Genomic DNA, 14,989 nt, shown 5'->3' on the forward strand with positions numbered 1-14,989 from the left:
AACGGAACCGACGCAATCTAAGGACCTGGGCTGTTGCACATCCAACATTGGACCATTTTAGAATGGAGTAATGTCATATTTGCTGACGAGACCAGGATTGGTTTGCGACCAGACACTATATGTGTTAGGGTTTGGAGAAGCGCTAGAGGAGACCAGAAACGCCGGTATGTGCAGGTAGTCCATCCATTTCCAGGAGGAAGTGTAATGTTCTGGGCGGCAATAATAATAAGAAGGCGGACCCCTCTAACTCCCATCTACGGCATTTGACTGGTCCCCGATACCTCCAAGAGGTCCTACAGATGGTTGTAAGGCCCTAAGACGTCAGTCGGTGACAATGCAAGATCGCACAGTGCTCTAACAGTGTCTCGGTATCTTCGAAAATACAACGTCAACCGAATGATTTAACCAGAAAAGCACCCAGGCTTGAACTTGAACGCCCTTGAACATGCATGGGACCTGCTGAATGTGGCCACTGCGCAGCGTCCAAATCCACCGGACAGTCTTCAGGACCTCACTGAAGCTGCCATTGAGGAGTGGGTCCTCATACCCAAAATAAACATGTTGGTCTCATCCAGAGCATGTCACGCAGAGTGGAGGAACTCATCCGTGTACGGGAAGGACACTCACTACTAAAGAGTGGTAATCATCATCATGAGACAAACAGTTTCACTGTTTCTGTTTTTAAGATGTTCACTTAGAAGAAAACCTGCTTTGTTTTGTAATAACTTTTTTAACTAATCAAAATCCTGCATGTTGTCAGGTGAAATTATGTTTATTTTGTTAAGAAGGTATTGTACAAACCTCGATGGGTGTACTATAAGAAGTCATTGTACTAAACACTATGATATTGAATACTTTTGTATGGGTGTATAGTTAGCCCTATTCTGATTCCTTTAAATTTCGTCTCACTTGCTAATATCCTGCTCACCTTCCTTACGTTTCCGATACATATGTCTTGTAGTATAAAAGGTTCAATATAACTCTTACTTGCATTTGGTCGTACGTGCTTGCTCCACCCCGGGTTTTTACACTCTTCGGGAATACATGTGCTTGCCTTCCCCTTTCAGTAATATCTGTATCATACCTCAAACTACTACCAGTACGCTGCATCCGTTGCTCCTCTCATCTTATTCATTACATGAGATAAAAGTCAACGAAATAAAGTCAAAACAACATTGTTCTTTCATTCACTATTCCGTCCGCCCGAGCGGAGTGAAACATTGGTTAGTTCACTAGACTCGCATTCGGGAGGACGTCGGTTGAAACCCCGGTTCGTCCATACAGAGGTATGTTTCCGTGATTTCCCTAAATTGCTCCAGGCAAATGCTGGAATGGTTCCTTTGAAAAGGCACGGCCGATTTCGTTCCCCATCCTTGACAGAATCCGAGCTTGTGCTTCGTCCCTAACGATCCTGATGCCGACGGGACGTTAAACCCAATCTTCCTTCTTTCTTCTTCCTATCGTCGGGAACTATATGTTGTTAGCATAGACAAGTCATCTGCCACTTTCTGGACAACATAAGGAAACACAAAAATGAGAGTGAATATTACTGCTCGCTCTCTGTGTGCAGACGTCTACCACAACAAAACTTTATTCTTGTTTTAAGCGGCCTTTAACGATGTTCTTGCGCCCATGATAACCTCTGTACCCTCTGAGATGAGGTGAGTACAGACACAGGTTTTCTAGATGTTATGATTAGTCAACGGTTGTCGATGACCAGGTTTGAATTCGCGAGTGATACATCTGTAACTGACTGCTTGGTTGCTCATAGGAACTTCTTTGTAGTGACTTTCTCTGAATCAGTTTAACCACGTACAGCCTTGACAGCGTGCCGCATCAGTAGTCAATGTCAGCACGACGTTAGGAATGGTGCGTCATGCGTCTTCCAGCCACACTCTAGCTGCACTGAAATGCGAGTATTGCCTATGCCGCACTCAACTGTTGGTCAGACAGCCAGTACAGCGTTTGACGACGCCCGTATCACGTTACGCTCCGAATATCATTCACTTTGGAGTCAGCAGTGACCTGTCTTCAAGACTGTCACTACTTCTGATACGATTATTACTCAGTAACACACACTAAACACACTAACACACACACACACACACACACACACACACACACACACACAAGAACACGCACGCACAGTGAATATAATCTACAGTATATACTCCTAGTAGTTTAATCCTAGAAGCATTTGCCAACTGTAATCTCTATTTTCCATAATTACCTTTTAACTGTAGTTATCCAATCCACAACATTAGAAGTAACTGTAAAAGTGGGTTAATGATATGTATCAACACAAAAAGTTGGTGGAACTTCTAGTGAAACATTCAGGACACCTATATCTCTAATACGATTATTGATTACAGTGTCTCAATGGACGATAATGTTTCAGTTACCTCACAGAAAACTATTAGAGAACAATTAGACTTCGATGCATATGGTATCACAACGGCGTATAGAATATTTACTAAATATTATTTCTCCGTGACGTAAGGTTTCTCAAAGCCAACCTTGGCGCTAGTGATCTTGATTAAAAATAGTCTCTGCACAGTGATGAAACTGACAGAATCGTCTTGAAGGAGCACGTTTCAACAACGTTCTTAACGCTTTCGTGACCGGTGTACTGTCCCCACTAATATGAAAATCTCACATTTATTTCAATTGCTTGGAGCCAACAGACTCATTTTTGCACTTAAATGCTAGACATGTCGCTGAATTGTTTCAGTTGTGCATTTTGTGCCATGTGTTTTGGTGATTTTCTGTAATATCTTTCCTGTTGGCAACAGATAAAGTCAGTAAATGTACTTATTGTCTTTTTTACACTGTTTGCTTGGAATAAACAGATCAGTGGACATATTTATAGATAAAACTCTTTTAAAATTCGTGTCGTGGTTTTGCCTTATGGCCAGTTTGTGTAGACAGCTTCACTTGTGCCTCCTGTTCATATTTTTGCCTAATTTTTTACATTTATTTATTTTAATCGGTGCTGTAATCTTATTTTATTTCACTTGATTTGATATGAACGGAAAACTCTATAAATAAAGTTGGTTTTTTGTGACGAATGCCTTTCGTTTTCTCTTTATGTTTCACCCAGTTGAAGGCTGCCTTGCAAAAGCATGGTGAAAATAAAGTTGGTAACATTTTTGTCCATTATTATACTTCCATATGAGCGAACTGCTTGCTATTACAATGTCCAAAAGGAAATAAGGAAAACGATGCCTCCACTAGAGTGACCTACTGCCAATAGTATATCTTTCTCTCCGCTGGTCGAACGAGTCTGCAGCTCTCATTGCTGCTGTGGACTACGGGTGCAGGACGGGATATAGCTGACATTGTATCAACACTATTTTTTCTTATGACAAATATTTCAGGTGGTGAACGGTTGTTAAAACTGTAACTCACCTATTACCTAGTCTTTTCTTTGAGTAGTGGGAGGTCCTATTGCTTACCTTCAGAAGAATATTTCAACCTACTGCGTTTGTGGTTGCCCAAGAGGGGAAACGATATTAGATGGTTGACGTTGAATCCTGTTATTGCATCTCTATTCTGTCCGCTGTCCTCCCATTCTGAGACGGGGTCGTCCTTGATGATTTGGGTGTAACGGCGAGACCAATGCCGAACTTAGTTGGGAACTGCTGTCTAGGTTAATCAGATAATCACACATCCAATACAAGTTCAGTGTTGTAGTACCTGTCGATACGAAACCGCGTCTTTCTCCGTTCGAAATCGAGTCACTACTATTGGCTTAGAAATGAAATCAATAGGATGTACTAGCAAGCTGAAGGGAAATGGCTGCAAGAAAACTGTGAAGCTATCGAAAAATTAATTGACGTTGGAAGGCGTACAAGAGGGTTAAAGAAACAAATAATTTAAACACATTGTACACGGGACTCCACAGAAAAGAGAGTGGGTGGTTCCGAAAGAATACGCTGAGGACCACTACGGAAAAGACGACGTGTCTATTAAGTTCATAGATGAAGATACAGGTACGCATCTGTAGGATTATGGGACTATTAGACTTTGACAGAAACTAGACTGTGAAGCTATGTGACCAAAAACATTGGCTGCAGCATCGTACCAACTCTTCACTGATTGTTGGGAGACGGTCAAACAAACCTCTTCACTGATTTCATGTCATGTGAATTAGACAGACATCTTCCGGAAAATCAGGCCCTCCTCATAAGGTACGCAATCTAACCACCTAATCTTCAGAATTATTCTGTCGCAGTACATTTCAAAAACTTCTACTCTCTTCTTGTCTAAATGTTTCATGTTTCACTTTGTATATTCCATAGAAACATTTTTAGAAAATATTTCCTTACCCTTAAACCTACTTTTTATGTTAACAAATTCCTCTTCCTCAAAAACGCTTTTCTTGCATTGCTAATCTACATTTAATATCATCTCTACTTCGGCCATTATCAATTATTTTGCTATCCAAATGGAAAAACTCAGCTACTATTTTAAGTGTCTCCTTTCCTAATGAAATTCCCTCAGCACCACCTGATTTAATTCCACTTCAGTCCGTTATCCATGTTTCGGTTTTATTGACTTCCATCGTATATCCTCCTTCCAAGATACTGTCCATTCCGTTTAACTACTCTTCCAAGTTCTTTCGGGTCCGAACAACAGGGGACTGACGTATTAGAACATGCATTGATACTATAAAACAGTGCATTGATAATGGCTAGGCAGTTGTTGAAATCTAGATTTACCGAATAACACCTGCAATAAAAAGACGATTTATAGCTGTGCTATATCATTTGAAATTTGTGGTAGTGCGAGGGGCGTTCAATAAGTAATGCAACACATTTTTCTGCAAGTATGCTGCCTTTATTCAGGGTTCCAATAGCCCATATTATTCCCCACTCTATTGGATACAAAACCAGTTTTTCAACACGAAATGAAATGTCGTGGCTAGCGCTTCCCGTTGGGTAGACCGTTCGCCTTGTGCAAGTCTTTAGAGTTGACGCCACTTCGGTGACTTGTGTCGATGAAGATGAGATGATGCTGATTAGGACAACACAACACCCAGTCCCAGACCGGAGTAAATCTCCGACCCAGCCGGGAATCGAACCTGGACCCCTTGGCATGACATTCCGTCGCCGTCACGTGGACCACTGAACTACCGGGGCGGACAGTTTTTCAACATAATCCCCGTTCAATGCGACGATCCTACACCACCTTAGTGGTACCATTCTGCTGGTCGACGTTGGAGCCAACGCTTTTTCCTACATAGATTCCTTTCCCACCATCGATTTTCTGTTACCTTCGGCTGCATCCTCCATTGGGACAAACGGATGGAACTTTGAAGGTGCGAGAGCTGGGCTGTAGGGTGGATGAGGAAGAACACTCCAATGAAGTTTTATGAGCTCCACCGGTTGCGCTGAGTTGTGAGAGGCCTTGTGCTGTCATGGAGACGGATTTGTTTGTTTGCATTTTTGTGGTGACGAACACGCTGAAGTCGTATCTTCAATTTCCTGAGGATAGCACAATACAGTTCACAGTTGACCGTTGCACCATGCGAGAGGACATCAAACAGAATAACCCATTCAAAGTCCCAGAAGACACCCTTTGAGGGTGCGGCTTTGAACTTTTTCTACTTGGGAAATGCGGTGCGACGCCACTCCATGAATAGCCGTTTCGAAATGATGAGTCCGTGTTTCATAGGCTGTGACGATGTTTCACTAAAGATTGTCACCATCAGCCTTCACTGTTCTTTAAGTTCTTCTGTTAGGCAGTGAGGAACCAAACGGGCACAGGTCTTTGTGTATGCCATCTGGTGGACGATCGTGTCAGCACTACCAACAGAGACGTCCAGCAGCGAGTGGTTTCAAGGTGATCCATCGATCAGCCCGAATTAGACTGTCCACACATTCCAACGTCGCAAGAGTCACAGCTGTATGCTGCCAGCACGGGAAGGGGGCAGACAGGTTTGTGCGACCTTGTTGCGATACAACTGACGCCTTGCTCAACGACTCACCGTGATTTTTCTTCATTGCCAGATCTTAGTAGATGTTTTGCAAGCACCTACGAATATCTGCGAGACTCTGGTTTTCTGCCAAAAGAAACTCAATGATAGCTTTCTGCTTGGAACGCCCCTTCGTCACAGGTGGCATTTTGAATACTACGTATAGCACCCCCATCATGGAAATTTCATGAAATTATAGGGACTTAAGCGGGAAGACAGACAGTGTCATCTGTCGAGTGGTGATTTTTGTCTCATTTCAAATTATTGTCGACTGTGTTGACTACCCAATGAAGTGTGTAACACGTATCTTGTGAGTGGTACATTTCAGGCCGGAGTTGGACCTGTTATGTTTTGATGCTGTTTAACGCACAACCTGGAGAGAGAAGCGACTGAAAGAGCTGAAAGCAAATAAGTCCAGACGGAATCCAGATTCGACTCTCCGACAATGACCGCTTACTTGGCTTAAAATTATCGCGAATCACTGGTCCAGCACAAAGTGCCAAGCGAATGGAGAAAAGTGAAGTTGTCACCTGTGTATAGGGAAGCTAAAAGAACAGATCTGCATAATTACAGACCAATATTCTTAACATTGATTGGCTGTAGAATTCTTGAACAAATTCTGAGTTCGAATATATTTCCTTTAGACAGAAAAGATTCTATCTACAAATAAGCACGGATTTAGAAATAATGTCTCGTGTGAAGCTCAGCTTACCCTTCTCTCACATGATAGCTTAAAAACCCTGGATGGAGGGTAACATGCAGATTCCATGTTCCTAGACTCCTGGAAAGCCTTTGACAAGGTGCTCCACTGCAGACTGTAGACAAAGATCCAAGTATAAGAATCAGCTTCCCAGATACGTGAGTGGCTCGAAGGATTTTTAAGTAACAGAATATATTACATATACCTCATTGTGCTCATCAGAAACAAGGGTGTCGTCAGGACTGCCTCTGGGAATAGGATTGCTCTTGTTCTGTATATAAGCAAACAATCTGGTGGACATGGTGAAGAGCAATTTATTGCCATTTGCTCAATTCGCTGTGGTGTACTGGAAGGTGTCGTCGAGAGACCGTAAGAGGATACAAGGTAACTCAGACAGAAATTCTAGTTGGTGTGATGAATGGCACCTCTCTCTGAACGTAGGAAAATGTCAGATGAGTAGGGAAAACTAACCTGTAACGTTGGAATACATCAGTAGTGTGCTGCTTGACATAGTCACATCGATGAAATATCTATGCGTGAAGTTAATGAGCACGATAGGTTGGTAATAGGGAAGGCTAATGCTCGCCTTCGATTTGTTGGGAGGCTTTTGGGAAAATGTAGCTCGTATGCAAGAGAGACGAAGCATAGAACGCTAGAGCGGCCATTTCCTGAGTACTGCTCGAGTATCTGGGATGACCACCAGGTTGGATTAAAGGAAGACATCGAAGCAGTTCACAGGCATGCTGCTAGATTTTCTACCGATGGGTGTTATCGACTATTGCAGAGATGCTTCGTGATCTCAAATGGGAATACCCCGAGGGAAGATGATGTCCTCTCCGCGAGGCATTGCTTTGGAAAATTAGAGAAACTGTAGAACTATTCACGGTCAACAATGTTTCGCGAAAGGACCATGAACATATTATGAGAGAAATTAGGGTTCTTACGGATACTCTATACACAGCCGTTTTTCCCTCTCTCTGTTTGGGAGTGGAACAGAAACGGGTACCCTCCACCACGCAGTGTATGTGTCCAGATGTACATGTAAATGACTTGGGCCCACTTGTTCAGGATGTCGTGAACGTTAACCAGATTCTTTATTTCAGCACTTTCTGTGATCTACGTGATGAGGATGCTGTAGACCCTCCCAAGTCCTTGTTTCACCACCACACAATGATACGCTACAAACGTGCATTCTCAGAAATTTCTTCGCAGATTAAGGCCGATGTTTGATACTAGTAGACTTCCCTTAGCCAGGAATGCCCTTTTTACCTGTTCTTGTCTGCTCTTTACGTCCTGTTTGCCCTGTCAATCATGGCTTACTAGGCTGCCTAAGTAGCAGAATTGCTTAACTTCGTCTACTCTGCAGTCCCATATTCTGACGTAAATTTCTCGCTGTTCTCATTTGTGCTATTTCTCACTACTTTCGTCTTTCTTCGATTAACTCTTAAACCACTTTCTGTACTCATTAGGCTGTTGATTCCATTCAGCTCAGCTCCTGTAATCCTTCATTTTCACTGAGGATAGCAATGTCATCAGCGAATCTTATCATTGATATCTTTCACCCTGATTTTATTTCCGTCTTCAACGTTTCTTTTATATCTGTCATTGCTTCGTCAATGTACAGATTGGACAGTGACGACGAGTGACTACATTCCTGTCTTACACTCTCTTTAAAGTGAGCACTTCGTTCTTCGTCTTCCAATCTTATTATACCCCCTTGGTTCTTGTATATATAGTACATTACACGTTTTTCCTTGTAGCAGAATTTCGAACATTTTGTACCATTCTACATAGTCGAAAGCTTTTTCCAGATCGGCTAATCCTACGAACGTGTTCTGATCGTCTTACTTAGAAGTACTAAATAGGAGATCGTCTGGTTTCATATGAACGAAACAAAAATCTAAGTAACACGGTGGAGAACATTAAGTACCCAGGTGTCCCATCATCGTAATAAGCGAATCTGAAAGGAAGCATCACATCAGTTTAGGCAGGGACTTTCGCTTGCCTGAAAGAAGTGTAGCGCTTCTGCAATTTTGAACTAGTATCACAGGAGACTGTTAGGATAAATTTACACAACCTGTGTGTGACATTCGCTGTGAAACGTTTGTAATTTCTCCATCGGAAATCTCACATGTGTCAAAATGCAAATTGAAGAGGTTATGGCTTGTACCGAGGTAAATACGCACGTTTCCTCATTATGTTCACCATTACCTTCCGCCATGTAGGGTACACTGTCTTGCAGCCTATATTATGTTACATGACATTATTTGTCTACTATTCACCTTCCCCATAGCTCATGTCCCTCTAGAATTTTCCCTCGTTTATTGCAGCAGTTAACGAGTGTTTTACGTAATAAGAAGAACAATAGTTATAGTCGGATTGAAATTACTTGATAGTTGACACTTCACGCGTTCGAATCAGTTTCTTCCAATTAGACCAACTCAAAGTCACGTACAAACCGTTCACCGTTGCCAAACTGGTACGACGCTTGGTCACCTCAGTTCCAATTCCTTGTTCGGCATTTTTGTTAAAGTGTTTAGACCCCGAATCATGGGTCTCTCACTTTCGTTTAGCTTTTCCTCACACATGATAACCACACCAAAGACAACACGCACACGCTCATACACACAACTACACTCACCCACACCCACACCCACCCATACGCGCGCGCGCACACACACACACTCTCACTCACACACACACACAAACACACACACACACACACACACACACACACACACACACACACACACACACGCACAGAAGGAGGAATGCTAATGGAATATACACGTTTCGTACACAGCACTAACGCACCATTACTAGATTCTTCTGCACAAGAAGCCATTTAGCGTGACATGTACAGAGACTGGCTTACGTTAAATAAAGTTCCGCACGATATTGCTTAAGGCGAATTCTTGAAGGCTGCAATTCATCCTTGCAATTGCGTCACGAAAATCATAAATAGAACTATTTAATCCAACGTCGTGGCATAGTGGAATGGTTTGCGTGTGAACGTGACGTGTAGAAGGTCGTAGGCTCCAATCTCGTCAACTTTAGCGATGTTTAAAATTTCTAAATCTAATCAAAAGAATTTGGTTCTTATGTTTATTCACTTAATTATCGTAATTGTAACTTTTTATTTCTAATTATCTGCCGCGTTATTTTCATCATTGTATTCTCTCCTCGTCTGGGACCAAGTGTCAACAAGGACTGCTCATCGATACAGAACGCGGCAGCTCGTGTGGCCTGTGTTAGAATAACTTCAGATAAACAATGACAGCGGGAAATTGTAGTGTGCTTTTAGCGATGAAATTGAACTTTTTCAGTCTTGTGTTTGCTCGTGGAAGTTAACTTTAATCGCCGTGAACAAAGAAATATTTATTTTTGCCACAGATTGTTGGCCGCCGTTTCCTTGGATACATTGCGTATTATGAGATTGTGGTTAGCTGAAGCCATGAGGGTTACAAAACGCGTCATCTGCCGCAGTTCCGTCCTTGGTCACTTAAAACCAGCTATCGACACACCACCTTGTATTTCCTACATACCACACGGCGGCCGCTTCCAACATTGCCCCTCGCTACACATTAACGGCATTTGTGAAGTGACCCGACCTGTATGTAAGTTACCTATAACAGAGCGGTAGCCGAAAGCCGATGTGACAACATTGTAGCGACAAGTATAAAGGAATTTTAATCAGACTATAGTAACTAACAATTAGTTATAGAGCATCACACCCATTTGAAATTGCAGATGTGGAGAATAGTCTATGAAACGTCTCTGATGCACTTGTCGGTTAAAATACTTTCATTCATTAAAGATTATTCATGAATAAAAATGTTGGTGTTGTGCAGGATGTTTCAGAACGACGTTTTAAAAATTTGCGGTCAGCTTCCTACGTCACAACAAGGAAAAATATTCAGTAAACGTGGGCTCTAAAACGCATATGTTAATAGGTATGAGCACTTGTTCATTCTCGATACTACGAAACGTATCTCTTGTCCTGCAGGCTCTTTGCTTCCCATATTTTGAGAGGAATTGGTATGGGCAGAACAGAGCAAAAATGTCCAGTAAACATCTCTAAAGTACCACGTGGTTATAATTAAACTTTCCCTATTCAACACATTATAACACGGAAATTAATTACCGTACGAGTACCAAACATGGTAGCGTTAATGTCCAGAATATGGGGCGCATGATTTCCATGCGTCGCAGCGCCACCGTCCAGTTACAAATAGGGACAACAGGTGCCGTATTCAGTCATCGTGATTCGTAGTCTCACATACTTGACCAGTCGCAGTGCTCTTGCTGTCGTGTCAACATGAGCTTGGACAAAGGGAGCAGGGCATTATTGGTGAAGCACTATTATCAAAGTAACAGTAATGCTGCAGCTGCACTTCGAGAATATCGCCGGCTGAAAGGATTACGGAAGCGTCATCTTTCTCCACCTGCTGTGCGGGACACGATGAAGAAGTTAGAATCAACTGGAGAAGTGGGCGTCTCTCCGGGAAGAGGCCGACGACCGGTTGCACCACAGGTGTTTGATGAAATCGCTGTCGTTATGGCAGACAACGCTGCGCGCCATTCCCGATCGTCAGGCAGTGCGCGCACGGGTCCCACGACAGTTGAACGTGCTGTGGTCCACTGTACGGAAGATGCTTCGATCCATTCTCAAATGGTATCCGTACAAGATCCATATCGTACAGCACGTTATACCACAGGACGCACAACGACATGTTGACTTCGCTCTCCACTTTCTCGCAAGGATTGAAATTGACGAGTGCTGTCCCTGGACCATCCCAAGGAGAGATGAAGCTCATTTTTCTCTGAAAGGTGATGGGAACACACAGAACTGCCAAGTGTGGGGATCTGCACCTCCAGTCACTGTGCATGAAGTTCCTTTCCTCTGTATGGTGAACGTGTCAACGTACGGTGTGGCTTTTTCTTTTTGAATGCGTTGGCGATCAAGGAGCAAAGACGTGCAGTGTTACTGGCCAGCGTTACAGCAACATACTTCGCCCTCCCAACAGGAGAGAGATGCTTTGAGCTCAAAATTTTTCGTGCGAGGTGGGGTCCCACAGCACATCGCTCGTGAAGTTCACCTGCTTCTCCGAAACCCGTTTCGAAACGATCGAATTATCAGCCGATCGTTTTCAGGTGCTTGGCCGGCATGTTCATCTGATCTTACTCCCTGTGATATCTGGTTGTGGGCACCTCAAGGACAGGGTTTACCAGGAGGACATTCACACATGTTCTGATCTGAAGCGCAGCATATCAAGAAAGGTAGCCAGCATGCATATGGCGAGGCTTCGTTCTGCTGTGCAGAATGCAGTCATGCATTTTCAAACTTTTCTGGACACTGATGGGCACCATGTTGAGCCCCTTTTGTAGTAGTAATGGTGTGATGCAGCGTAGCAGCATATTAAAAGTGTTTCAGTTGAATTTATTCTGCGTTGTTGCTCTTTCACATGTCCTTGACATTAATGCTAGCAAGTTTGGTACTCTTACGGTAATTAGTTTCCATGTTATAGCTGTTAAATAGGTAAAGTTTAATTATAACCACTCGGTATTATGCACATGTTCAGTAAAAGAGGTGTGTTTGACAGTATCGAGGATGAACAAGTGCTGAGAACTCTTAAGGTATGCATTTTAGAGTCCATGTTTACTGAACATTTTTACCTTGTTTTGATATAAGGTAGCTGTCATCAAATTTTTAAAACGTCATTTTGAAACATCCCATTTTACTATTCATGATTTTTTTAAATGTCTCACCATCTATAATTCACATAGATATTTTTAGACACAGACTGAATAAATGGTAATAATTGTTTTACTTAATTTTCAGTTGTCGGATGCAAAATCCCACTCGTGTCAAGACCACCGCCAGTTGAAGTCAGACTTCAGTGTAGCAGATGCTGCAATTGAAATGAAGACCATGAACTAAATAACGATACAGCGAAGGAAAGAGGTGTACTTGCATAAACCCTTTTGGAAGACAACACGAGAAAAATCTTACTTCGAGATTATTGTTCCTCCAATGACAAAACAAGACTGATTCGCCGTCTTTGGTCAATGTGATATTAGTTCCTCCGAAAATTATTATTTTTTAATCAAGTAGGTTCTGTAGAATGATTTAAAGGTTTTTTATAAGTGGTATAAATGCTGTTGATTTGAAAACGATAAGTACAAAATGTAAATCGTGCTTAAGATTGCCTAAACGGGCTTAATCATGTAAGAATATGTGAATTGTGTCACTGATAGCATGTAATGTTTTAAATGCCCGAACAGTACATTTCCATGACGATAAATTTTCCCCATCAAACTAAGTAAGAGATTAACCTTAATCTAAGTGTCCCTCGTGATTTTATGAAGTTCTAGACGTCACAATCATTATGAATGAGTCGCTTTTGTTTGTGAGTATAAAAGAAGTCGGTTTAGTGATTAAGGCAGAATTATGTGTGAAACGCATTAAATGCAAAATTTTTAACTGTAGCATAGTGAACAAAAATGTCAGCCAAATTGTAATTCTTTTCCTGTGCAGGATTTCAGTGGATCGCCTATTTATCCTCAGAATCGTCATGAGATTACTATGGTTTATACTCAATGAGTAATAATTTGTCTTGGCTGCTGAACAGATTTTGTGCTTATAAAGGGTAACTCAACGTTTCTGCTTTTAGATAATGGATTTCCCCATCTGTCTGCAAAATAAGAAGGCCTGGAACGAAACCAAACAATATCAAAAGAACATTCCAGTAATTTTCTGAGTAAGAGAGTAGTATCACTTTATTTCTATATTATAAAATTACCAAGAAATAATAGGACGTGCAGCATCTTGTAAGCACGTTACTTTGCATACACTTCGTTGTTGCAAATTTTCATATGAACTGACGTAATGCTCCTGTGAAGTTCCCGACCTTTGTAGTTTAAATAGTTTGAAATTACTGAAACAAAACTGTGAAATCTCTTTGTCGTCTACCCCGTAATGTAATTGACTCTCACACAGCTGTATCTGGATATATGGAAGGACATTAGATCCAAATAATATGTTATCTGTGTCAGTGGATCACCAATTCGTTTTGTGCGTTCGAAAGACTTGTTGTCATCGAAACGCCTTATTTTGCTACTTAAGATAATATTGAAAAATACAAGGGGGTAGGAACCTTGTAAGCACCATTGCAGCACGCATAATGTACTCTGTTAAATGTTCAAAATGTTTTTATGTTAATAAAATGTTTGTATATATATTAATAAATTTGTTGTTTTTAACGAGTGTAAGTTCTGCATTTTTGTTTCTCCAGAGATACATTTTTTGTGAAATTACTTTTCAGAGAAATATTTTTCTGTTTTCTCTTGATTTTAAACACTTATTGCTTAGCGTCGAAACTAATCTTTGCTAAAATATGACTTCACAGCATGGTTAAATTATACGAAGGAGATAATTTTCGTTTTCGGATTAGCTCTTTTCAAGACAATTGATCGACTTAGACGTAAATATCAGTCAGTACTAGAACACAGTACTTCAACCCAAAATAAGTAAAGGAGAACATAAGGCACGAATGTTGAACGATTTAAATTCCAGGAAACACCCTGTGCACTGTATGAATACGATTGGTGGTTTGTTGACGTTTAAAGCATTCGACATGAATTGTATAGGTTGTTTTTGAGATCCAAGACTACGATCGAGTACTAAGAGAATACGAGCATGATAACAACGTCTACGTTGAAATTGACTAATAGCAACATACATTGAAATAAATTATAACTATGACCAGAAATGACAAATACCAAATAATTTTTCTACAATTCGCCTTTAAATGTCGGCATCATCACAGAACTTGACACTATGCGCTTACTACCCAAACCGGAATGTTAGAAATATGTTACTAGAGTGGAGAAAAGATGTGGCAGGAATCCCTTGTGCCACTGACCACGCGTATTTCTGATTGCTGACATTACATAATAAACACAGTAGATAACCATACGGAGGAATAGTTGAACATGACTTGAAAGTGTGCTTTACCTTATTTAAGATTTATTGGTGTAAATCACATTGTAATCTGACCTTTGGATAGAGAGGTATTAAAATTTATATAGAGTGTTAGTGTTGGCATCCGCTGGGTCGCGCGACGGCGGAATGCAACCATTGTGTCACAGTGGGTAGCTGAGGGCCGGGTAACGTGCAAGTCATTCAGGTGACGGCTCGGAGTGAGGTGTCGGAGGTTTTGGTGTCTTGGCAGAAGTATAAGACGGGACAAAGCTGAAGGTGAGGCACAGTTTGCGGAAACAGACACAACAAGAAGTAATTGGACTTTGGC

At 41.6% G+C, this 14,989-nt stretch overlaps 1 protein-coding gene across 7 annotated transcripts in view; it reads left to right on the forward strand.

Moving 5' to 3' along the window:
* Nucleotides 1–13,949, forward strand: part of LOC124616497 (parathyroid hormone/parathyroid hormone-related peptide receptor-like) — a 759,731-nt gene extending 745,782 nt beyond the window's left edge. For all 7 annotated transcript variants that reach the window (XM_047144855.1, XM_047144812.1, XM_047144835.1 and 4 more), the window contains one exon: nucleotides 12,520–13,949. In XM_047144855.1, the coding sequence (XP_047000811.1) occupies nucleotides 12,520–12,599 (80 nt within the window). In that variant the 3' untranslated portion in view covers nucleotides 12,600–13,949. The remainder of the gene's footprint in view (nucleotides 1–12,519) is intronic.
* Nucleotides 13,950–14,989: the final 1,040 nt, after the last annotated feature.

The sequence above is a fragment of the Schistocerca americana genome, chromosome 1 (genome assembly GCF_021461395.2).
Source record: "Schistocerca americana isolate TAMUIC-IGC-003095 chromosome 1, iqSchAmer2.1, whole genome shotgun sequence".
NCBI lineage: Eukaryota > Metazoa > Arthropoda > Insecta > Orthoptera > Acrididae > Schistocerca > Schistocerca americana.